Source organism: Marmota marmota, unplaced genomic scaffold, assembly GCF_001458135.2.
Source record: "Marmota marmota marmota unplaced genomic scaffold, marMar, whole genome shotgun sequence".
Taxonomy (NCBI): Eukaryota; Metazoa; Chordata; class Mammalia; order Rodentia; family Sciuridae; genus Marmota; species Marmota marmota.
This window is the reverse complement of record NW_026000020.1, coordinates 5,767,289-5,793,837: the sequence shown is the minus strand read 5'-3', so window position 1 is coordinate 5,793,837 and position 26,549 is coordinate 5,767,289. Positions and strand designations below refer to the sequence as shown.

Genomic DNA, 26,549 nt, shown 5'->3' with positions numbered 1-26,549 from the left:
TGTTTCTTCTTGGGTCAGTTTTGGTCATCTGTATATCTAGGTTATTTGTCCATTTATCTGATTTTTTGGTGTATAACCATTCATAGTCTACAATCCTTCTAATTTTTGTAACTTTTATGTCTGTTGTCTAACTGTATTTGTATATGTGTGTCTGCTCTACTCTTCCTGTTTCTTTCTTCTGCTGACTTTAGGTTTGGTTTTCTCTTCTTTTTCTAGGACCTTAAGGTATAATGTTAAGCTGTTTATTTGAGATCTGTTTTTTTAATGCAGTATTTACAGCCAAAATTTTCCTTCTGAGCACAGTATAGCATAAGTTTTGGTATATTGTGTGTTAATTTTTATTCATCTCAAAGTATTTTCTAATTTCTCAAGTGATTTCCTCTTCGACCTGTTGTTCTTTGTGATATTTAATTTTTATGTATTTGCCAAATTTTCAGCTCTCTCTTTGCTATTATTTCTAGTTCTATTCCATTGTGATACTTTTGTGATTTTGATCTTGTTTTGCTTTGTTTTGGTACTGGGGACTAAACACAGGGGTGCTTTCCATGGAGCTACACTCTCAGCCCTTTTTATTTTTTTATTTTGAGACAGGATCTTCCTAAATTGCTTAGGGCCTTGCTAAGTTGCTAAAGCTAGCTTCAAACCTGCAATCCTCCTGCCTCAAGCCTCCTAAATTTCTGGGATTTTAGGCTTGCACCACCATACCTGGCCTGATTTTGATCTTTTAAAGTATTTTGAGAATAGTCATGGATTGATATATGGTATGCCCTTGGAGAATATTAAATGTGCACTTAAGAGTATATGTTCTGCTGTTACTGAATGAGGTATTCTGTATATGTCTGTTGTATAACTGATTTATACTGTTTTATAATCTACAATTTCCTTTTTGATCTTCTCTAGATGTTCTATCCATTACTAGAAAGAGTCTCCAGCTATTTTTGTACAAACTGTCTGTCTCCCTTTAATTCGGTCAAGATTTGCTTTATTTATTTGTGGGCTCTATTAATGGATGTGTGATATGTTTATAATTTGTAGATCTTCTTGATTTAATATTTTTATCAATATCAATCATTATCCTTTGCCTGTTGTAACAGTTTACGACTTTAAGTTTCTATTGTCTAGTAACGGTTTAGACACTCTGGGCCACTCCTGATCCCTGTTCACACAGAATATCATTTTTCCATCCTTTTACTTTCAACCCATTTGTGTCTTTAGTTCTAAAGGGAGTTTCCTTTAGTCAGCATTCGGTTGGGTCATTTTTTTGTTTAATTCTGCCAATCTTTGTCTCTTAATTGGGGAGTTTAATCCATTACATTTAAAGTGTTTACTAATCATGGAGGACTTCGGTGCTATTTCTATATGTGTGGATGTACCATTTATTGTGCTCCAATATTTATATTTTTCTGGTCTACTATTTTGATTGCTATTCATTTCTTTTGCTGTGTACTTTTTAGTTTTTCTTAGTAGTTCCCTTGGGGATCACAGTTAACACTAAACATTCATAACCCTCGAGTGTGAATCAATATCTAATTAGTTTCCATAGCAGACATTCACTTTCTTCCTCTGTCACTTCATGTCCTCCCTTTATCTAGTTATTTCCACAGATTACCTCTTGTGTATTGTGTATCCATTAACATAGTTATAATTATTATTGTGTAATTGTCTTTTAAATAACATACAAAACTTGAAGAGATATATACCAAAATACAACAATACTAGCTTTTATATTTATATGTCATTATTTTTACCAGGCATGTTTATTTTTTTATATGGCTTAGTATCCTTTTATTTCAGCATGAAATGTTCTTTTTAGCGTTCTTGTAGAGAAAGTCTATCAACAGCAAACTCCCCTAGCTTTTGTTTATCTGTGAATGTCTTAGTTCTGTCTTCATTTTTGCAGGACGGTGTTGTTTGATATATAATTCCTGGATTTTCTTTCAGTACATTAATAGATCATCCTGTTACCTTCTGGCTATTACAGTTGATGATGAGAAATAAAATGTTAATATTCTTGAGGATTCTTTATTTATGACAAGTCACTTTTTTCTTGTTTCTTTAAGGATTCTCTTTTTGGGAATTAGAGGTATAGCTCAGTGGTAGAGAGCTTGGCCCTGGATTTGGTCCCCAGCACCAAAAAAAAAAAAAAAAAATTTTTCTTTGTCTTTGTCTCTCTGTATTTATACCCCCTTAAAATTTGCTGAACTTTTTAGGTTGTGTAAATTTATATCTTTCATCCAATTTGGGAAGTTATCAACCAATATTTATTCAAGTGTCTTATTCCTTCCCCTCTTGTCACTTTTTGGAACAAGGTTCCTTGGACTCTGTTTGTATTTCTTCATTTATTTATTCTCGCTGCTTCTCAAGCTTGGTTATCACAATTAATCTACCGGTAAGTTCACTGATCCTTTTGCCTACTTAAATCTGCTATCGAATGGATTTTTTATTTCAGCTATTACGCTTTTCAGCTTCAGTATTTCTATTTACCTCCTCTTATATTTTCTGTTCTCTTGCTGTTCAGACACCATTCTCTTGATTTCTTTGAGTTCTCTTCTCACGGGTTCTTTTATCTCTTTTAGCACATTTAAGACCATTAAGTTAAAATCTTTGTTAAGTAAACCAAACATCAACCTTCTTTTATCAGGTTTTTGTTTTATTATGAATAGGACATAAGAATTCTTGTTTCTTGATAAAATTTTTAGTTAACAATTGAACATTTTGGATATTATAATGTGATACCTCTGGAATTCAGAATCTGCCTCATTGCTTAATGAAATGATTTGGTTGTCTAGTTAGTGTTTTTCCAAACAAGTTTTACAAAAATTACATTCCTTGTCATGTGTGTTTCCAGAGAAGTCTCTGTTCCATTTTCTCTGTGTTCAGCCAGTGACTGGGCAGAGATTTCCTGAAACACCAGCCTCTTTCTTCATCAAGCATTCACTCCCCTGGATGCTACAGGTATTCAACTAGATTCGCGAGTTTCAAAATGGTTGATTCTGAGTTACAGCTGGTTTACTAGTTTTGGTAGAGAGCCTAGATCTTGATTTTTCTTATTCTGCCATCCTTCACAACCTCACTTCACTTCTCACTTTCTAAAGCAAGGCGTTAAGTGAGTTCTGTGCTTGCTGTCACCTGATACTTGTCATTTCCTTATTTAACCTTCATAATTCATAGATTATCTGGTTTTACCTTCCCTGAAGGCTGCCTGTGAGCCTGGAGAGTGAAAGCAGGATCAGGTGAGAGTCTGTCCTGAGGAGTTTCCCACCTTGTCAGAATCACACTGTGTGGATATAGACAATGACAATTCAAGACCGAAGAAAACAGAGATACTCAGAGTTCTGGAAATTGGTGTTAAGAATAGAATGAAAAGTCAGGGAGAAAGATCCCTTCAGACTGATCCAGGACTGTAGAAAGGGAATTAGGAGAGATGTGTAGATCCTATTCGACCACTACCTCACTGAGCACCAGATGTGTGCCAGGCCTTCCATGAAGCACCTCACTCCCATTGTGTCATTTCACTCCTGTGACACCTGTATTGAGGGGTATCAGCCCCAACTTTACAGATAAGATTGTTTCTCTCGAGACAACATAGCAGAGGGGAGGGGTGCAGCCATCTGTGTTGGAAAATACCCTTCAGACAATTCTTAATTGAGATAAAACTTAAGAATCCCTGGTGTAGGAAAATTAAGTCATTTTCCCAAAGTCACCCGGCTGATAGCTAACAGTATCTGGATTCTCTCCCAGGCCTGCCTTGCCCTACAGCTCTAAATAGTTAATTAAAGAATCCCTTCTTCTAGCACCGTTTCAGAACCCAGGTTTTTATATACGTATTCACATATGCTGAAGTTCTCTATCTTGGTTTGTGAAAACTGACAGATTTGTTTGATCTCTCTTCATTTCACACATGCTATTCCCTCTGCCTAGAATGTCCCCTCCCACACTGTCTGGGTGACAGGCTCTTTGTACTGTCACTTCATCAGAGTCTTCCTGATCACCCTAGCTCACTCTCATCCTGACGCACTCTTTCTCTCCCCCTCTCAATATTTCTTTATTTCTTTCTTACCATTTGTCATAATCTATAATTACATATCTTCTGTATTTCCTTGCTTATTATAGTCTCTTCCCACCAGTAAATTGTTGAGGTTTTTTTAAAATTTTATGTTTTTTATTAGTACATTATAATTATGCAGAATATCAGGGTTTACTGTGAATATTCATATGTACACATATCATATTTTTCCCCATTTCATTTCTCCACTTCATTCCTCAGTACTTCTCCTTCTCCTCCATTTCACCTTCCCCCGATCCCCTTCCTCTACTATACCGGTTTCCCTTCTATTTAAAAATAATTGCTACATTATAATTATACATAAAAGTGGGGTTCATTATGCACATAGCATTTGGTTGATTTCATTTCGCATTATCTCCCCTCCCTCTCCAGACTCTGAACGTCGTAAGGCTTGGTTCAGCTATTTATTCATCAGAGAAATACCTCATGTCTATCAACATGCTCTGCCTGGCACAGCACAGGCGTACAGTAAATACTTATTGAATAAATTAATAAATGAAGTCTATGTGCTCGATATTTACCAGATATGGAAATTTTAAGTATTTTTACCATTACTCTATATAACTTTTTCATGCCTTTAAAAGTCTTGACAGTTAAATTCCTTTATCTAAAGTTAGGAAATAATTTTTTTCCTCCTTTAAAAGCTACCTGATACATTAATGTGTCACTTGACACCAGGGATGTATTCTGAGAAAAGCAGAAGTAGATGTTTTACCATTGATCAAACACTGTAGCATCTGCTTACACAAATGAAGATGATGAACGTCCCTAGCTGATGTAATCTTATGGGACCGTGATATGTTCCCATCAGCGGTACATGAGTCTCCATTACCCCACCTCCTTGCCAGCTCTTGTTATTTTCAGTCTGGTTTCACTTTTATAGTGACCATCCTTGTGGGTGCGAGGTGACATCTCATTGTGGTTGGACTTTTATTTCACTAATGATTCTTCATGTCGAATATCTTCTCATATGCCTTTTGGCCATTTGTGTATCTTCTTTGGAGAAATGTCTATTCAAGTCCTTTGCCCACTTCTAAAATTGGGTTGAGTTATAGTTCATTATATACTCTGGATATTACCCAAGTCTTGGGTATATGATTTACATATATTTTACCCCATTCTGTAGGTTGCTGTTTCACTCTGTTGATACACAGCTGTTAATGACTTAAAATTTATTAAAGTTTACTGATGCTCTTTTCTGTGGAACGCTTCCAGTAAAATGTTCAGTTCCATTGTATTCTTCAGTTCAGAATTTTCATTTTGTTCTTTTTTTAAAGTCTCATTTTGTTCACATATCGCTTTTCTGATTTACTTTGTCTACCTTCTCTGTTAGCTCATGAGGCATCAGTAGGATATTTTTACAATTCTTTGTCAAGTATCTCCATTTCTTTAGGCACAGTTTCTGGAGATTTATTTATTCTTTTGATTGGACCATGTTTCCCTGTATATTTGTATGCCTTGTGATCTTTAGTTGACATTAGAGTACTTGGAAAAAAATTTAAGACACCTCTCTTAGTTTTTATAGGCTGGCTTCTTACAGGGGGAGGTCTTTACCAACTATCCCAGCTGAAGATCCTGAGGGTCTCCCAAACCCTTTCTGGAGATTTGTATTTTCTGGTCTTGTGTGTATAATTTCCCAATTAAAGAAGTTTGCTCCTATTTCTTCCTCAGGATTTTGTGATCTGTGATCTCTTGCTCCCCATGATGCGTGTCAGAAGTACTGCTGTGTCTCTGATGCTGTGGCAGATTCCAACCTGGCATCTGAAACATGCCACCATTACCTTCAGCCCTCCAAGTTAAACAGGACAGAAACTAGTTCTCTAGACAGCACCCCAGAAGACAAGAACTTTGGATGCACATTCCACTCTCCCTTCCCAGGGAGAAGGTAGAATTTGGGAGTTTTCTTCCAGTTGTTCTGCACTGTTTGTGGAGAATGCAATGAATTTTCTGTCCCACTTAGATAAGACACCTCTTGGCTTTGTACTTGTTTGAGATGCTGTGACCAATTTGGTCTGTACATTGTTAAGTCAGTGTCTCTGTGTGGAAATAAGGGCTCCAGGCTTCTTATTCTACTATCTTACTGATATCATTCTAATTTAGAGTTTTAATAAGAATTTTGTGTTGTCTGCTGGAGAGAAGTTTAGTTTGCAGACTTGAGTCCTGTAGCTAAATTTAGACTGCACTCCCCCAACATCTGCCATCTAAAGGGATAAGGTAAGAGAGTGGGGATTATGAAATGTCTTTCTCCCCACCCCTCTCCGTCAGAAGTATCTGACTCAGAAGCTTCAGCGACTAGAAATAGATACCAGGAACAAGGCCATACTCCATGTTAGCTTTACCTGGAGACCCACAGCTCAAAAAGTGTGTCTTCTGTTCTTTGTCTATCAAACAACCTAGCCAGAAAGTTGAGGCATATTTAGGCTTACATGGAAGAACAAAGATTAAAAGAGCTAGAATGAGCTAGCAGAGTTACTGCCCTGTAGCAAATATTTGGGTTTTGTTTGGCTTTGCCTTGTTTTGTTTTCCAGAGTCACTGCTATGCCTGGTTGGGTGAAATCTCCTTGAATCTCATATTTGGTTCTAACAAATGTTAGGCCTAGGGAGAACAGAATAGGCTCCAATCTGCTGGGCAATTTTACTGAAAAAAATTCATGTCTATCAAACTTAAAACGAGGTGATGGGCAAAAGCACCTCCAGTGATTCACAGAGGTGGTTGTTTTTAACCTATGCCAGCTACCAAAGTCCTAACAGACGGGAGAGCACGGCTGTGACTCTGTCATCTGAAGTCTGAGAGTTGACTGAGGAAACTATCTTATCCTGTTTTTCTCTATTATAGTCATTTTCTTTTCCTTTTGTTTCTTTTTTTGGCTTTTAGGTTAGATGCAAACAAACCAATACGATACTTGGAAAACAAGACTGCTTTAAACAAGGCATTGGAACGGTTGAATTGGCCCATTTCATTGAAAGAACTGTCAATGCTGGAGAATGAGATCCTGGCTGGAAAAATGTACATCCAGCAGGCCATGGAGCTGCAGGGGGCAGCCAAGAAGAGCTACATAAGCAAGTCACTGGTTGAGGTGGGTGCCGCAAGCTCTCCAGATCGCCTTCTCCCTGCCTGTCCCATGTCAGGGGCCTCCCATGTTGGCCCTCCCTCTCTCTCCCACTCTCCATCACACCAACTTCTCAGAGAGTCGGAGCCAATCCAGCTAAGATCTCACTACTTTTTAATCATAAAGGAAATGTCATTTGACTTTAATATGTGGTCTTATGTTTTAAGACCACACATCTTTTAATTTGAAAACCAAAACTAAATAGAAGTATAATGTAATGATTAAAATCCTGGACTTTGCTAGGTGCGGTGGTGCACACCTATCATCCCAGTGGCTCAGGAGGCTGAGGCAGGAGGATCACGAGTCACAGCCAGCCTCAGCAACTTAGTGAGGCACTAAGCAATTCAGTGAGACCCTGTCTCTAAATGTCATACAATAAGGTTGGGGATGTGGCTCAGTGGTCGAGTGCCCCAAGATTAATCCCTGGTACCAAAAAAAAGTGAGACAAAGGCCTACCATCAAATTTACCACCTAATCTTTGTGTGTTCTTGGCTAGTCACCGTGTCTTTTTAAACTTTAGTTTTCTTATCTATAAAATAGGAGTAGTAATACAAGCCACATAGGGTCGTTATGAGAATAAAATGAGCATGTTAAGTACTCAGTACTGAAAGCCCCACATAAGTGTTAGCAATTACTATTATTATTATTATTATTATTAGAATAAATCTAAAAAGGAAAAATAATTTCTAATCCAACTGCTGTCTGAATTCCACTTTGGAGTATTTCCTTTTATCTTTTTTTCTCCTCAAAAATGTGTTTTTATGTAGATTGAGCTAGAGTGTCTATAATTATTTTATATGCTGCTTCTATTTAAGCCTAATTTCATAAGTTTTCTCTTTTTTTTATTGCTGAATCTTCAGATGGGCATGTTTGGTGTTCCGTCATATTTCCACGGCGTGTTTACACCCTGATGTATTTAACTCTTCACTGAAGGTTGGGCGTTGGGGTTGTTTCCAGTGTTCCACTCTCTCTCATGTTTTTATGCCTCCTGGGCTTTGTATAGTTGGATTATTTTGTTAGGTTACAGTCTAGGCGAGGGATTCCTGGGTGAAGGGCATGAACACTTGAAGGCTCAGAACAGATCCTGCCATGTGACATCCCCCTTTTCTGACTGTGTTTGGGTATATGGACATGGAAAAAATCCATCTAACATCTTACTGAATCCTAGATAATTTTTTGGTATTCCCCATACAATAGTCTGAAAATGATTCCCAAAGAGCTCACCTTTGGGCTTCATCCTCTCAGTTTCAGTCTTTGCCAAGTGAAGCGGGTTTTCCTGGGTTCGGCTTCTGTGTTTGCTGTCTTGGGTCTTTTGTTTTGTTTGCTAGTTTTTCTTTCATTTTCCTTTTTTTCCCTATGCAAATCATAATCTCCCCTCCAGTATAAAAAGCTGTCTCTTCTGATTTTATTCTTCTTGATTCTACCAAGATTTTATCATAGATCATCATACGTCCATTAATGTTATTCTGAGAAAGTGACTCTCTCAAAGAATTACTCAATGTTCCCTTGAAAGGCACCACATGGATGCCTCCAGATATTTCTGTTCCTATTGGCCTTGCTCATCTCAGGGCCCCAGGGACACCTAAGAATTAAGAGGACTGAAAGGGAATTACCCACCTCTCCTCAAAATATGCTCTTCACTCACGTATCCCCTGGTCTGTTTGCTCTTTTTTTTGTGGGGGTTACCAGTGATTGAACTCAGAGACACTCAACCACTGAGATACATCCCCCCAGCCCTATTTTGTATTTTACTTAGAGACAGGGTCTCACTGAGTTGCTTAGTGCCTCGCTTTTGCTGAGGCTGACTTTGAACTTGTGGTCCTCCTGCCTCAGCCTCCCTAGCTGCTGAGATGATAGGCGTTCTTTCATTTACTCACTAAAATATTAATGAGTTCTTGCAAGGTACGAAGCACTATTCTAGGTACCTGGAGCACAGAGAACACAACATATAAATCCACCAGTAATGGACAGACCATTACTGGTCCACTGCCGAACTGTGGAGACACCACGGCCTAACAAAAAATTTTCTAGCATTTTTCTTTTATCTCTGCTTTCTATTAGATATTCAAATAGGAAGTGTTACAAATGGAGTTTTTTGTTGTTGTTGTTGTTGTTTTTTTTTTTTTTTAAAAAAAAAAAGCCTCCTCTGACTCAAAACAAAGATAGTGTGTTCTATTGAACTTGTTTAGAATTCCGGCAGTCCAAAGCTCACTGTTTACAGGATGTGAATTAATCAAATTAGTTTTTCTGTTTCTACATTCCCTTTCCACAATATGGGAATAAAAGCAATTTCCATACATCCTGCATTCAAAAATATTTGATCAAAAAAGTAGTTATTCCCTGCCGTGGATAAGACTCCATGCATGGCCCAGGTGAACCCAGGCAGCAAGGAGCCTGTCTTATTCTCTCCCTCCTTGGGGTCTCCCGAGTGATACTGTGTGTTACTTACAAAATGCACTGGAGATGTGGGCCCAGCCCAGTGGAGGAGACATATTAGAATAGAATATCACTGCCATGAGGGCTGAGCCCTTGTCTGGCCTAATTTGCAGCTGTACCCGTAGCACCAAGAGTAGCCTCAGTGGGCACCAGCAAACACGTATGGAAGGACCAAACCTAAGCCCTTGAACGTTATGAGTGCGATAGCAGAGGCCTCCCTAGACCTGGCAGATGGGAACACCACCAATTCTGACTGGGGAGTTGAGGGAAGCTTCACAGGGTGAAGGGTCATCCAGTTTGTTCTGGAAAGCTCTGTAGGACTTGGGGGTTGGGGTGTAGAAGATGTTCTGAGTGAAAGAAACAGCCTGTGCAAAGCAGGTGGGGGGTAGGGAAGAAGATGGGACGTTCACCTGGAGAAAAGATAGGAAAGGGAAGATGGTGGCAGGGGCTTGGAATTGTCTGTGAGGATCTTGTGCCTAGGAATGGATCCCCAGGCAGGGGTTTTCAGCAGGTGGAAGACTCCAACAGATTCGAGTCTCAAGGAGGTTATTTTGGCAGTGAGACGAGGCCCATCGTAGAGGGAAGAGACCAAAACCGTGTACAATGCTCCCAGTGGAGGTGTTGAGTCCTTGAGCCAAGGGGGAGCAGAGGAGGGGACAGGTAAAGAATCACGCATCTCTGGAAAGCCATAAGTGTCAGGTGAGCCAGAGGTAAAGCCCAGGGTGTCCAGGAAGATGTCTGTGCTGGACAACTGGAGGACAGTCACTATTAACCGCTTCCTCACTAAGGCCGTTGTTCCCCGGGAAGTCCATGTGCTCGCCTCATCATTCTATCACCCTTACCTCATTTTTGTTGACTTTCCAGCACATTTCACTCCCCAGCGTTGGGGACACATTTGTCTGTAGTTGGTCTTCTCCACTAGGATGAGTGCGAGGTACTAGGTCCTCCCTCCCAGAGCCTGAACTCGTGGGAGGCACTGCCCAGGCACTCAAGGGTATTTCAGGAAGTCAAAGAAGGAAGAGGCACAAGGAGGAGGGTAGATTATTAGGAACAGGATGTTCTTCTTGGTCCTGTTGATTCTTAGGTGTCAACAGGGCGTCCAGGTGGGAAGGCCAATGGCAGAATTCCGGGAGCTCCCAAGAGAGGCCCAAGCTACGGATTAGCCTGGAATCATCTGAGGTTCGAGAGAGGAAGAGGAGACAGTTGGGAAGGACCAAGACAGAAAAGGTAGAGGAGCAGGAGGCTCGGAGCAGAGAGCTGTGATGTGAGCCCACTGAGGACCGGGCTGGGAGCTGGGTGCGGGAGTCAGATAGACTTGAGTCAAATCTCTGCCCTGCCACCTTCTGGTCGTGTAATTTGAGCCCTGTCAACCTCGAGGCTTCCTCATATGTGAAATAGAAAAGTCAAAGTCCCAATCTGAAAGATGGTTATGAGACAAAGAGCATCTTGAGCTTAGGTCAGCGTTAGGCGCCAACAGGAAATGCATTCTGCATATACACACACCATGACTGCCGTTTCCATTATGCAAGTTGGAACTGACTTTGGAAAAGCCATCCCGAACGGTGTCTGAAAGCCGTTCAGTTTGGCCAGAGGAAGCTCCCAAACGATGTTAGCCAGAAGAACGTCAGGGGCATCGTGGGAGCAGAAGCAGTTTGCAGTAAGTGGAAGAGGAGGTGGGAGTCAAGGAAGCCAATCTAGGAAGCCAAGAGCTTTGTTTCCAGATCTTCTTAGGGTAGGCAAGGAGAAAGAGGTGGCAGGACCCTAAGAAGTAGGCATTCTGTTTGTACAGTGACATCCCAGGTCTACTGCTGCCCTAGCTACTTCTTGGCCAGAGACTAACACTCTCCTTTCACTGCCCTGTCCCCGCGTAGGGCATCCAACCCCCCTTCCATCTGCTCAGGGTGAACCCCACGTGCCAGGACAGTTGTCCACAAGAAGTGAATAAAGGGGTTGTCTTTGTTAGCCCACCTTCAGAGTTCTTTCCACTGCCACCTTCTTCAAGGGAAGATTTTGTATGTTGTTGCCTTTAAACCAATCTTCCTTTTGACCATGTGTGATATATTCTGGGATTTTTTAATTACATTTCTTTCTTATTTTATTTTTTGGTACTGGGGATTGAACTCACTTGACCACTGAACCACATCCCCAGTCCTTTTTTGTATTTTATTTAGAGACAGGGTTTCACTGAGTTGCTTAGTGCCTCTCCATTGCTGAGGCTGGCTTTGAACTCACGATCCTCCTGCCTCAGCCTCCTGAGCCACTGGGATTACAGGCATGCGCCACCGTGACCCAGCCTGAATTACATTTTTATCATGCACCCCTGATTTATTTTCATGACCCATGAACAGGTCAACTTCCAGAGTGAAAAACTTTGGTGGGACCAAAGCTCAAGACTACAAGGCATTTTAAAATCCCAGGGTGCAAAATTCACAGATGCAGAGATGCACGTCATTTTTAACTCATTCATATATTAATATAGTCTCATTTTAAATTCTTTTCACCAAGGCAAAAAGATTTTGATAAATGATCAAATGTTGGAGAGGAAGAAACCTTGTTAACCATAGAGACCCCCTAGAGTTTATTTGTAATGTGCAGCAAAGATAGATTAAAGTGCCTTTGGAGTGGCATCCAATCAGAAACACCCAGCTGGGTCCAGAAGGCTGTGGTCGCTGCATTTGCATTACCCCAGGGTGCACCATGGAGTTGGGTCATCAGAGGCTTTCTGGTACCCTCCTCTGCAGTAATGTTGGCACCCAACAAGCTCCCTCTTTGGCTTCTGAGTTTGGGACAGCACCATGATTTTTCCATCAGTGAAGTCTAGAGATGGGAAGGAGTTGTGGCTTCAGATGTCTCGTGCAGATGGTCCTGGCTTGCTTTTAACTCTCAGGTTTCCATCAAGGGGCACTGGTTGGCCCCAGACTAGACCTAAGGTGAAAACCATTCTCACCTGCTCTGCAGGTGCCCCCACACTGAGCACATTCCATGCTTGGCTGTGGAATGATTTCCCTGTTTCCATAGTCCACTGGTTTTAGGGTATCCCTGATGAGAGGTGCTCACTGATCACATAACAGAAGGGAAATGTATAAGTCTAAATTTTTAAAATTCTCCTTGCAAATTCCTGTTGCTAGCCCGCCTCTGGTTGCCATGATTACAGATCTCACCCTCACAGCTGAGCAATGAAGGGCATCTGTAAATTATAATTAACCTTTCCCTGGTCTCCCAGGGAGCCTGGTCTAGGGCAGCCAGCTGTGCTGTCCCAAACATTTTCTCAGTAAATATGGATTGTCCTCCAGAACAAATCATACAGAATCCAGACTAAGAAATTCCTCTCTACACCCATGCCTTTGATCACCTTGGAAATTCTGGATGCAGAAGATCTTTTTAAAATTGTAAGCAGCTGCAGGCAACTGTGAAGGAGGCCTTGGAACTGTACCCGTACAGCTGGCGGCATGTGTCTGCTTCTCAAAGCCATGACCAGTGAGGCATCTGGAGTCCATGACTTTGAGGAATGTGGGTTGGGCCCTCTGCCCCATGAAAAACTATCCAGGAGAAAGAGTGTTGGGAGAAAATGCACATAGGGAAGGGGGGCGATTGAGGCTGGGTGAGTTGGAACTTGGAGAAAGAAGAGACACACTTTGGACATGAGAATATTATACTGGATTGTGACCTTGATGTTGTGCATATGGGAGAATGTTAATTGGGGAGATTAGAGGGAAATTTCTTTGAATTATATTAAATGAAGTCAGACTCTCTACAGTTGTGATATTTGCTTCAAAATAGCAATTGGACCAAAGTGGAGGAGAATCACCCTTGACCTCCAAGTCAGCCTTCCTCATTCCCTAAGCGAACACTTCAGTCTGCTCTGCTGACAGCCAGGTCTGGTAGGAAGACCTGTTCTCTGACAGAGTAAGACCTCTGAGGTGAGGACAGGGGCTCACAAATCTGTGCACGGATGACATTGCCATCCTAGAAAGAATGGATGTCAAAGAGAAAATACCTCTGACCTCATGATTGTGCTGTATGAGCTGGAGATTTAAAGAGACAGTCCTGCTCAGGAGCTCCTGTCACTGTGGGAAATTAGGGAAGGGAAGAAAAATTCTCCCAAATTCTATTTGAAAAGTCTTCTGTTTAGTACCCACCTGCGCAGGAGCAGGAAGATGGGTACCAACTCTGGGGATCTCCGAGGTGGCAAAAGCAACAGCCAGGTTGCTTTTGCATTCTGCGGCTGAAGGCGCCCCTCCTAGCTGGAGATTGCAGCTGATTGACAGGTGGAGGAAGGTCCAAGGCAATCAGCTGGGGGTACTGGGGCACCCAGAAACTGGCAATAGCAGAAAGTTGTTGAAGGAGTAGAAGGAAATAGTCACTGGAACCCTGAGAGAGAGCGCCAGGGTGACCTTCAGGGGCAAGAGAAAGCCCTAGAGAACAAAGAGCAGGGAGCAGCAGGAAACTACAGCCCTGGTCTTTCTCCTCCTCCTGCTTTCTGATCTCTGCCAGTGCCTCACATTGGCTGCCCCCTTCCAGACTCCAGCTGGCTGGGGAAATAGTGGGGTATGGTCCTCGGGGGCCAGCCTCTGGGGTCACAGAGCAAGGCAGGGAGGTGGAGGCAGAACAAGAGCTGTCGATGTTTTGAAGATTTTCTTAAAAGACCTGCTGTAGTCCCATGTGAGGTATGAATACATATCTCCGCGCACCTCAGGGGTCCCCAGGTATCTGGTGGTGGTCCACCTTTCAGGCAGTGACACCAAAGTGGCTCCAACAGGTGACTTTTGTTCATCTCTGCAGTCACAGACAATGGATACCTACATCAGGAACATCTAAATCCCCAAATCTTCAGTCATTTTCAGTATTACCTATTAATATTTCAGATTTTTTTTTCCTCTTTGATTTTTTTCCCTAGAAGAGCAATCAAGGAATCTCCATCGTTTCATAAAAGTCCCCCAAGTCGCTATTCACATCTGCTTGGCTGTTTTATTTTCAGAATGGTGACGTCTGCTTCCCAGACCCCGCTCCGCCCTGGAGCTGGGGAGGGGAGAAAGGGCTGTTTTCCTCCTCAGGGTTTCCCGAGAGTCCTCCTCTCCTTACCGTGTGAGGGAGCCATTCACACCACACAAAGTGCCAGGCTGCCTGGGATGAGCTTAGGACCAGACAGCTCACCAGGTCCATGGTCCCCTCAGAAAACAGCCCCGGAGAGGGCAGAGGAGACTTCATGGAAGAGTCTTTTTCTCAAACCTCATTTTCTAAATTCCCTGAGGAGATGTGAAAAGAAACAGCTCCACCAAAGCAACTCCCCTCTGGTTTTTAAAGCAAGGCTAAGTGACCCCACTGCTGCATGGGGAGGAAGTAAATGTTCCCTTAAGCCTCGGACTCACAAGCAGTATGGCCACTTTCCCAGCGGCCCCAGCCCGGAACTGCTTTGCTAGTGGGAAAGGTGCAAGGAGACACCCCTTCCTCTCCAGGGCTGAGGCAGGAATTCCACTTAGAGTTTCACTTCTTTGGCACAATACCTCTCCTCCTGTTAAAATGCACGTGATCTGGGAAAGAAATCACATGGAGGCCTTCCAACTCCTTTACCATGAGTCACGAATCCGGAGCCCCCAGGGGCTAGGCAGGAGTTTGTTTCTCCTGATCTTTGTCTCTCTCTCTCCCTTTAATCCATTTTTAAAAGGGATGAAGACCCTAGATATTCTCTGGGTGGAGGAAGCTCTTTGAAATCTTCTTGGCGAGTGAGGGGGATGTCAGAAGACTCTCCAGACTGGCCTTGTCCTGCTCACCAAGGTTTTAAAGGGAGTTGAATTATTCCCAGAAACACTTTGCAAATTTTATGGCCTCATAACTGGGAATTCTAGAGAGAAGATCAAAACACATGTGACTCTGCGTGCATCATCTTAATTAAAGCAAAGTCATAGACTTTACTGATCATAGGACAACACGTGGACATGGAAGCATTAATATTAAGCTGTTTTTGGTGTTAGGACACCTTGGGGACTGTGTGTGGTGGAGTTCAATGATTTGGGGCGGGAAAAATAATGCAGTAGTAGTTTCTCAATGTGATTTTTGAGCCAAGGTGTAGTTGGAGTTAAATCAAAGAAATGGGTTCTGTACCCAGCATGGAAGCTTAGTGCTTACCCAATAGGAAATTTTAAAGCATCAAACATTTAGTAACATCACTGTCTTCACTAATGCAAACCCAGGGGCGTGACCTTGAAATGAAGCAATGAAATGAAAAAAGGGTGACATCGTTTGGAGCCCCACCATACATCACCTGATGATTGAATCTGGCACAGAAGTGAATTGGATTCTCTGAATTTTATAGACAAGGCTAAATCAAATTACCCAGAGGACAGCATCTCCCCATCATGTGACTTCCCCACTGAACTGGTTTGTAGTTATTCTCAGGTGCCTAAGCCTCGAGATATGTCAGCTTATTTTAGGACAGCCATTTTTATTTCTCTCTCTCTTTCTGTCTCTCTCTTTTCTGATTCTTGTCTTCATGGATTTCTTTTTTCAATATAGTGTTTTGTTTAGTGTGTGTGTGGGGGGGTGAGTTATGGCAGGAAAGGACTGGGCTGGGGGTATTCTTTGGTGTGAGCTGTATACCTCTAACGTCTTTTGCAAGACTTACAGCAGCAGAATATCATCTTTCAGGAACAAAGCTGTCAGTATTCTGGCAGAAGGGTTGGCATGTCTAGCTTCCCTGATGAGATGTCCCCATCCTGGGAGGCCCTTCTTGTCTCTCTGCAGGACGAATCACTGTATTAAAGCCCTACTGGGCTCATTGTTGCCTGGGCTCCTCTGCTTTATTGGTGGTGGAGCCCAACTGATCATGCCATGGTACAAATGTGTATTAAGGAGTGAATGGCTCTCTGCACACAGCTGCATGCTGTGACGTTGACCAGAAATGAATTTTTGCCCAAAGTAAGAATAGCTGAAACCAAAAAGAGTGAATGTAAGTTACTGGTGCAAAGCCCTGACAATCTGACCTGACGTTTTCCAGGTACACTCACAGGTATATGAATAGTGCGAGGGAGATGATACCTCTAGCCCTTTAGAAAGACACTTTTGCAGTGTTGTTGTCCAAGCAGAGCAAAGGCCTGTCTGGAGTGAATGGCTGATCTATAGTGGATGAACTGGCAAGTGAGTCAATAGAAGAAGAAGAAGAAGAAGAAGAAGAAAAAAAAAACCTTATTATTCTAGGCAACTGACTTCACAGATTTGTACCTCTAACACATTCTGAAAATGTAAAAAAGTAATCTCATCAGTTAGCTTTTGGCTAGGACATTGAGAAAATCAATATTTGAAATCCAGAGATAAAAGAGGGCTAGTTAAATAAATTATGTGAGTATACTCACATAGCATTTTAAGAAGGAGCTTTAACTGAATCTAGACATAGGTTCTAAGAAGCAGCTTGGCATATTGATGAACCCTGAAGGGGGATGATCCCTTTCTGGAATCAGTCTGGAATCAGTCTGGACATTCTTCTGGAATAACATGCTGTTATTTGGAGACAGGGAGGCTGTCAGGTGGCCTCGGTGACCAACCATACCTCTCTGGCTAGCTGGTCTTTGATGTGAACACTGGTAGCAGGAAGCAAAGTGGTCTTGGAAGTCAACTTGTGTAAAAGTGAGGTTTTTAAGCAACAGCTGTTGACTTGGCATGTTCTAGATTCTAAATGATCTCACTGGACTCTCTCATTGAGTTGCTGGTGGGAGGAAACTTTGGCATGGGCCTCTCTTGGGAAGATAGGAAGTCTGTGCTGCTTGTGTGCAGAGTTGGCCCGTGTTTTCCCCACGCTTTATAGAAACTGCAAAAGAGGGTGGCCTTCCTGCTTCCCTATGCCTTTTGTAGAGATGGCCTAACTGCAGATTCAGTGCCTCCTGGTCAGAAAGATGGAATCAGAGGAAGCCAGAGATCATTTAGTTTGTCTGCTTATTTGCATATTGCAGGGATAAAAAAAAAAAACCTGGGAAGATTTGAAAAGATTCTGCCCAAACTCGCACAGCCAGCCGGGCAGCAATGTGTCATTTCTCCTGTCCCTTGAGGCCATTTTCAGACTGCAGTAGGTCCTTCTCAATCTTCAACAGGGAGAAAGGGGGTTAGGTTTTTCCTCTTGATAAAAGCCCCAAAATAAGCAGCTAGCAACCCCCATCCACCACTGATGACATACTGATTGCCTCAGAAAAGAGACAAATTCCAGGCTTGGGAAGAGCCCAAGCAAAATCTGACCAGTTGAGAATACCACAAACGAAGAGCAGTGTTTTCCATACATGTTTGCCCGTGGCTTCAGAGACTACCAGCAATGAAAGTCTGAAAACTTGAAAATATTCCACAAGTCCTTGAAGAGATCTTCACCCCTCAGCTTACTAATTCTTCACTTCTGAGAACCTGGATCTGAATTTTCATCTCTGAGGAAATAAACCAGACTCTCAGTTCCGCTAATGAACCTGAAAAGCATCTCCAAACAGATGCCAGTGATAGATGGCTACAGCAGAGCCCTGTCATAGGCACGTCAGGGCACCATGGAAATGAGCCCACTTATTACCAGAACCCAAATTGTATTGAACATGAATAATGATCCAGTGGCAAGTGGTTTTGAGACTGCCTGAAGTTATTTAAATTTTTATAGTCAATTGCCTCATAAATTAGAGACTTCCTTAAGTGGGGGCCTGCAGATGAACTCATAAAGTATGCATTGAATACTTTATTTATGATATAACTATAATACTGCAAATACATAGCTGTGGTTATTCAGCTGTAGTATTGCTAAAAGTGGCATCAAAATGCCTATGGAAATACTTTATGTTGGGCTTTGTGTCATGGAGAAAATGAGCATTTGATAGTCTGCAAAGAGGAGAATCTGCAGAATGATCTTGCTGGGTACTCTTAATTGAGATGGAGGACTAATTTCTTTTAAAAGCTCAATAATTAGAAAGGTAATGGTAAAGAAAAAAATAGATAAAAATCTAGGATGGGAAACCCCTGTTTCTGTGACATGGCAATTTGGAGGGAAAGGCTTATTTGTTTTAACTTTTGATTTAAAAGGATATTCAAGGCTGGGGATGCGACTCGGTATAGAGTAAAAATGTCTCTGCTTATTTATTCAGCCCACTAGATGCAAAATGCCATGAGCAGTCGCATAGATCAATCAGAAATAAGTAGCCACTCATATTTTCCTTTAAAAATAAAAACAGATTTAGGCTGAAGCAGGAGGATCCCAAGTTCAAAGCCAGCCTCAGCAACTTAGCAAGGCCCTAAGCAACTTAGCAAGACTCTGTCTCAAAATAAAAAATTAAAAATGGGCTGGAGATGTGACTCGGTGGTTAAGCACCCTCTGGATTCAATCTCTGGTATGAAAAAAAAAACCGACTTAAATAAACAAAATCAAAAGCCTAGATTTATAGAAGTATGATCACTTGTTATAAAATTTTGTCTTTCAATACAATATGGGTTTTTTTTTTTAGTTGTAAATGAATGCAATATCTTTATTTTTATTTATTTATTTTTATGTGGTGCTGAGGATCAAACCCAGTTCCTCACACATGCCAGGCAAGTGTTCTATCACTGAGCCACAATCCCAGCCCAATTCAGTGGTTTTAATAAAATCATCAGAGTTGTCAGTTACCACCACAAATCCAGTGTTACCACATTATCCTCATCCCCAAAAGATCCCTCATTCCCATGTACTGTCAACCTCTGTTCCACCCACAGCTCCAGGTAACCACTAATCAATTTCTGTCTCTATAAATTTGCCTTTTCTGCATATTTCACATATCAATGGCTGCATTATATTCTATTGTATACCACATTTGTTCATCTATTCCCCAATTAATGGATAGTTGAATTATTTCCATCTTTTTATTATTATAGACCATGCTGATATATGAACTTGCACATAAATCTTTGTATGGTTATAAGTTTTCATTTCTTTTGTATTTATACCTAACAGTAGTATTTATGGGTTATATGGTAAGTTTATTTTTTTCAAGAAAGTATCAAGCTTTTTCCAAAGTGTTAAAAATAAGTTGGCCAAAAATATAAGGATTTATTAATAGACTCTCAATACTGTTCCTTTTTGGCACATGACTATTCTTACATCAGTAGCATACTTTCATGGTTAAGTGTAGCTTCATAGTAAGTTTTGAAATCAAGAAGTGTAAGATCTCCAAATTTGTTCTTTTTCAGAATTGTTTTGGCATGTCTGGGTCCTCAGAATTTATGTGTAAATTTTAGGTCACCTTCCAAATTTCTGAACAACAACAAAGACAAACATACTAGGATTTTGACATGAATTATATTGAATCTATAGGGCAATTGAAATCAAATGGCTCTCTTAATAACATCAACTTTGATCCATGAACATGATATGTCACTCCCACTCAGTGATGTTTTGTAGATTACAGTGAATAGGTCTTTCACTTATTTTCATAAATTCATTCCTAAATGTATCTGTTTGAATGCTATTATAAATGAAATTTTTATTAATCTCATGTTTGGATTATTTATTTCTAGTACATAGAAAAACTAATTTTTATTTATCTTGTAGCATGATATCTTGCTGAACTTGTCATTAATTCAAGTAATTTTGAGGTGGATTCTCTAGAATTTTTCAAATACAGAGTATATAATTTATGAATAAATATGCCTAGATTTACTTGTTCCTTTTCCTGGATTTTTTTCTTGCCTTATTATATTGGTTAGAACCTCAAGTACCAAGTTGAATAAAAGTAGCAAAAGTGATTTGCCATTTTTCTGATCTTCAGGGGGAAGTTTTTCACCATTATGATATTTGCTGGAGGCTTTTCATAGATGCCTTTTATCAAGCTGAAAGTGTTCCTTCCTTCTATTCTTAAATTGTTGGGAATTTTTGTCACAAAAGTGCTGGGTTTCGATAAATTTTCCTTCTTTGTGCATTGAAATTATCATATGGTTTTATGGCTTATTCTGTTAAGTTGGTGCATTACATTAGTTGATATTCTTTGTTCTATTAACATGATTTTAAACCAGCTTTGCATTCCTGGTATAAATCCTACTTGGCCAATGTGTAGAATCCTTCTTATCTTGTGGATTCATGAAATATACAGATCTGTAGTTTCCTTATCTTGTGATATCTCTGTCTCTTTTTTTATTGGGATAATGCTTCACCTGCCTTTTTCTAATCTATGGATCCTTTCAGTTTTTGTGGTTCCAAGAGGCTCCTCTGTCCAGTTCTCCAGCCAAAATATCTGGTTATATTTTGTTTTCTTTTACCCAGAGATCAGTGTCATGCTTCTACTTATTTTACTTGTATCTGTGGACTGATTCCACTTTCTTTGGACCACAGTGCTATTATTCAAACCAGATTTCCCTCCTTCAGAGTTCTGGCTCCTCTGGGCTCATGTTGCCAACATTACCACAGGATGGGTTTTGGGGACTAGGGTACAAAATTGGGTTAAAAGGAGAGAGGAATTTCTTTATCTTCTGCAAGTATTAGGAGTCCCCTTAAACCAGAACTAGAGGACTTCTAAAGCTGTCTGCACCTGGTTCCCAATTCTGACTACCTGGAGATCAGGCCACTAGAGGGAAAATATAATAAACACATTATTGGTTATGAAGTGCTTTGAATTCTTGCTTTTTTTTCCCCAACTCATTTATTACTATTTGATTTTCAGATTTCTTGAATAGATTTTTTAAAATCCAGAACCTAAACTTTCTATAAGCCTACACTATTTCATTTCTCTAGCAATTAATTTTTAGTATAGTTTACAAGGACATTGGTCCTCAAATTGATTGGGAATTAGAAATAATTACTATTCTGGATGATAAAATGAAGGTTTTGTGGAATTTGGTGGGGGAGGGGCGGGTTAGCAGACATTGAGTCTTTCTATTAGTGATCAGTCATCAAACATAGAAAATAGAACGTTTGATAGCAACAAAACAGTGTTTATTTTGCTGTTTCTGAAATTTCCTGGGGGTAAAGTCTTCACAGAAAAGTTATAAGTGAGCTGGTCCATGAGGTTTATCTGGAACAAAAAAAGGATACTGTTTTTTTTTCTTCTTCTTCTTTCCTCTATGTCCTTCAAAATTAAACACTTTCTATTGATATGTCTTAAGTACATTGTCTCTTCTCTGTTACATCAATTCTGCTATTCAGTAGATATTTATCCTGATATTATATTTTTTACTTCCAAAGTTTCCATTTTTTATACTTTATATTTCTTTATTGGAAAAAACTAAATGAACAACGTTTCAACAGTATTTACTTTTACCTCCTGGACTGTGTTTATAATTGCTGATTATAAACCCTTCCTAGACCAGCTCACTTATAACTGATTTATCAGTTATTCAAACATCTGGGTCATCTCAGTGTTGGGATCTTTGGGTTGCCTTTTACCTTGAGAATTGCTCAAATTTTCTTGCTTTTTTCTATGTTGCATTTTTAAATGTATGCTGGACTTTTTGATACAGTGTTTTAAGAGTCTAGATTTCAGTTTTCTGGAGAAGGCTGAGTTTGTTTGTTTGTTTCCATCCAACTTGGTTAGGGTTAGAGTTCCATAGTAGTGGTTCCCATGTCAGTTCCGTTTTAAAAAGCTGGTGCTGTTTCCTTTGAGTCTGCCCCATGCTTGCCTTATTTGGGGTTCATTCTGTCAGTCTGGGACTTGGACAATGGTGTAAACTTTAGCTCAGTTCTTGAATCCGGGGCCTTGTTGCTTTAAGTCTTTCCTACTCGTGTGCACTTCATGAGTGAGTCCTGGAATTTGATTCATTCATAGAGAGAAGAAAGGCATCATCTCCTCCAGCTATTTCCTCTCTGAGACTTCCAGATTAATTTTTAATTTTTATCATAGTACTTATTTCATAACAACTCAAATGCATAGAAGAGCTCTTGCTAATGATAACAGTGTCCCTGCCATCTCAATCCTACTTCCCAGAAGCAACATCTATGACATTTGTTTTTAGTTCTTCTCTTCAAACTCTTTTTATGCCTCTATTTCATGATTAATCATATTTAAACAATATTTTATGCCTCTGTATGAAAAAAAGTGATAATTTACCCTTGTCAGTCCCTCTCCCAACATTGTTAGTTGTATTTGCAATGTTTTACTTAATATATTTAAGCCTATCTTTTTAGATTCACATCAAGTTTCATAATCTTCAATTCCTGAATCCACATGGTAGAGATCTCAGTGCCAGTGATTTTTCTTTCTTCTTTCAATTCCACCTTCCAAGAGCTACATTTAGGCCACTGTATTGTCAGTATTATGCTCTTCCCAAAGGCTCACTGTAAATTTTAAGGTTGTTTTAAAAACCATTAAACACTGTTTGCATTATTATGATATATGCATAACTGTTGTTCAAAACTGGTACAAATCACAGTTTAGTGGTACATGGCCCTCTTGAAGTCTTATTTGATATGTCAACCAATTAAAGAATGTTAACAGCATCAAGAAAATAAATTTCTTTACCTTTTATCCCTTGGTATTCAAAATGATGCCACAATTTTGCTTATGTTTGAGTCATTACTTTGTGTTTATTTTAGATAGATAGACAGACATGCTTTTATAGATGTATGTGTGTTTTTTTTCTAGGATTTCTATGTCCTCTTTTTCCTGGGAGACTTCCTGATGTCTATGACCTGCAGAAAGCTATCCTTCTGAGATTTCCCTTTCCTGTTCCCTTGGGATGAATCCTACCGCTTCCTGGATTTTATGTGTTTCTCTTTCTTCATGCCTTCATTTTGCTGGAATACATTTTCAAATAACTTACTAACATAGGATGAATGGGAGGGAGTTTGTGCTTACGGGCATGACTAGCAATATCTTTACCTTGTCATTTAATTTGATTGACAGCTTTCTGGGGTTTAGAATACTAGGCTGAAAGTTCCTTTCTCCAGGGACATTGAAAGGACATCCTATTCCTTCTAGTATCCACACTTGCCCCACCAGGAGCTATGAGAACAAGAGCAATCCATTCATTAGCCAGTCTCAGCCCGTGCATTTCTTTCCTCTTTGTATGTAGGTGATTTATAAGAGTTTTTCTTTGTCCTGAAGGGGTGGGATATGAGCTATTATATTTGTAATCACTGTGCTTTCATGCTTGTCTCCAAGTTGCTAACTGATGATTGACTTTTCTGTTAAAGAACCCATTCACCTCCCCCAATTCTACGAAGGCGATGGTACAAGTCCTGTTTCTAGGTAGTCTTTGGTGTCCCTAGCTTTAAGACTATCATAGATTTTCTAGAATTCTAGTTGTATATATGATTATTTTCTGTATTTCCCTTTTCTTCAGTTGGTTAGTCAATTCTCCTTTTACCTGGAGCTAAGTATAGATATTGGGGAGGATAGATAGTACACTTCCCAAGAGGGTGATTTTTAATTAATATAGAACAGAAGGTATTCCAAAGTGAGTATATAGCTTATGTAGGTTTGGTAGTTCTTCATTAGTGCTGTGCTCAGGAAAGAATCCCAGGTGATGTGAGACTTAGGATTTTCACTCTCTATACTGACTTTTTCTCATTAATGACTACTGTTTGTCTTTTTCAACAACAGAAACCTCAAGGAAATCCTACAAAGAAAACCAAACCAAAAAAAGTAGATCCCCTGAAAGGCCAGAAGGTTATTGCAAGATGTGATGAAAATGGCTTTTATTTTCCGGGTAGGCTTGCTTTTTACTTATTTATTTATTTTTTTGTGAGACTCTTTTGTTAAATAATTTGGCACTAGAGACCACTAAGGTATTCTTAAGTGAAACAGTGATGGGTTTTCTCATCACATTGGAAGGGGGGGTGGAGGGAATAGCCAGAAAAGTGTATTCATTTTAACTCTCATTTGCTTAGCAAACATATTTTTATTATATACCTACTTTGTTCTTTTGTGCAATATTCTGAAAGTGCTGGTCTGATACAGTAAGCAAACACATGAAAATTCTTATCTTTCTGGAGGTTATTTATATCTTACGGTGGGAGACAGACAAGCAACGGAACAAGTACAGGCGGGTTGCATGTCAAGATACAGTGCCCACAGAGAAAAATCAGGCCACAGGGGGCGTTGAGAGTGTCAAGGTGAAGGTCGCGGTTCTAAATGTGTGCTTAGCCCTGCACACTGAAGAGCTCTTGGGGAAGGTGACACAGGATAAGGACTCAAAGGAGGATGGCACGCCATGAAATAACCTGAGGAAGACAGTTAAAGAGGAGGCAAGGGCAGCTCCAAGGCTGGAGGCTGGAGCAAGCATGGAGAGTTGGGGAAAGAGCAAGCTAGAGGGGAGGAGGGAGCTGGGGGAGGAGCCAGCAGCTGGTGTGGCTGCACCTTAGGGGTCTGCCCAGCGTTCCTGGGCGGATGTGGTTCCTGAAAGAACTGAGCAACCGCAGCCCAGCATTGGGTGGGGGTATGAAAGACCTACTAAGAGGGTCAGAGAGACCCGCCAAGACCACAGTCACATGCAAAACCAAAGGTCACACTGGCAGTTTATCTTACTTTATTTAATCTTTTTTTGTGTGTGTGTGATACTAGAGATTGAACCCAAGGGTCTCTGTCACGGACCACACCCCTAGTCCTTTTTATTTTAAGATAGGGTCTTGCTAAGTTGCCCAGGCTGGCCTTGAACTTGCGTTCCTCCTGACTCAGCCTCGCAAGTGTCTGGGATGACAGCGTGTGACACTGCACCCCACATGTTGGCAGTTTTTAAAAAATGTGTAATTAGAGATCATTTGCTCTTAATAGCTGCATGGGATCTGGCTAATTGGGAATTTTAATTTTGCAGCTGTGATCAAATTTAAATAAGTTGGGGTAAAATATTTGAATTTAGTCATATAACTAGTAATTTTGATCAGTGACTAGTTAGAAAACACTGACTGCCAAATTAAATGACAGTGTGTGGGAGAGCTGGATGAACTTACTTTTTGTGTCCTCTCCTCTCCAAAGTCAAGTAATCTTTAATGGGAAATTTCAACTTTACCTTAATAGAGTTAGTTTTTATAGAAAATAATTTCAAGCTTATATAAAATAGTTGCAAGAATAATACAGAGAACTCCTGTGTGTGCTTTACCTAGATTTACAAATTTTTAACATTTGATCACATTTAATCACATACTTTTATTTATTCTGTCTCATCTCTCTTTCCCCTCCACATGTACACATCACACCCACATATCATTTATGCTGAACTATTAGAGGTTGGGCAACACTTATCATGCTTTGCCCTTGATACATCAGTGTATGTTTCTCAAGTACAAGGATGTTCTCTTAATATAACCACAATAAAGTTATAAGATTCAGGAAATTTAACACTATTATAGTCCTTTAATCTACAGATTTTGACTTCATTAACTGTCCCAATAATGGCTTTTATATGATTTTTTTCTCAGTGCAGTTCCAATCCAGAATCCCATATTGCATTTAGTTAACATGTCTCTTTAGTCCTCTTTAATCTAGAGTCATTATTTAGCTTTTTCTGTCACTCATGATGATAGTGACATTACTGAAGAGTGAGGCCAATTATTTCATGACATGTTCCTCAATTTGGACTAGATTGGATTCAATGTATACATTCTTGGTCAGAATGTTACCTGAGTGACCTTATTCAGGTGACATTGCATCCGAAGGCACATGATGTCCATCTGCCCTCATTAGTCCACCTGGTCACTATGAGTTGCTACTTTCCCTCCTGCAAAAGAGAAGGATAACAGAGTGATGTAGGGCACAAACATGGCACCCATTGGTGAACCCCTTTCTGAAAGCTATTACTCCAAGGCTCCTAAACACGTTCAGTGAAGAACAGCTGCTTGAAAATGTGCCCTCAGCCCAAGGCAGCATTGCACCTGCTGGATCTGGGTGTCCCTTGGTAGAGGCCAGGTCACACTGGAACAGAGCTGGGCCGGCTGGCTATTGCTGCCACCCTCCAGGGCATGGCAGGGACTCCCAGGAGAGGTCCGAGTTCCAGGGGTGGTCGGGGTGGACTGCCTAGAT

The 26,549-nt window shown here is 40.5% G+C and overlaps 1 protein-coding gene across 1 annotated transcript in view; it reads left to right on the top strand.

Moving 5' to 3' along the window:
* Positions 1-26,549, top strand: part of Vwa3b (von Willebrand factor A domain containing 3B) — a gene marked incomplete at its 5' end in the record, with an annotated part of 114,498 nt that overhangs the window by 71,381 nt on the left and 16,568 nt on the right. Inside the window, 2 exons of the mRNA XM_048810403.1 lie at positions 6,942-7,143; positions 24,135-24,240. Of these exons, the coding sequence (XP_048666360.1) occupies positions 6,942-7,143; positions 24,135-24,240 (308 nt within the window). The remainder of the gene's footprint in view (positions 1-6,941; positions 7,144-24,134; positions 24,241-26,549) is intronic.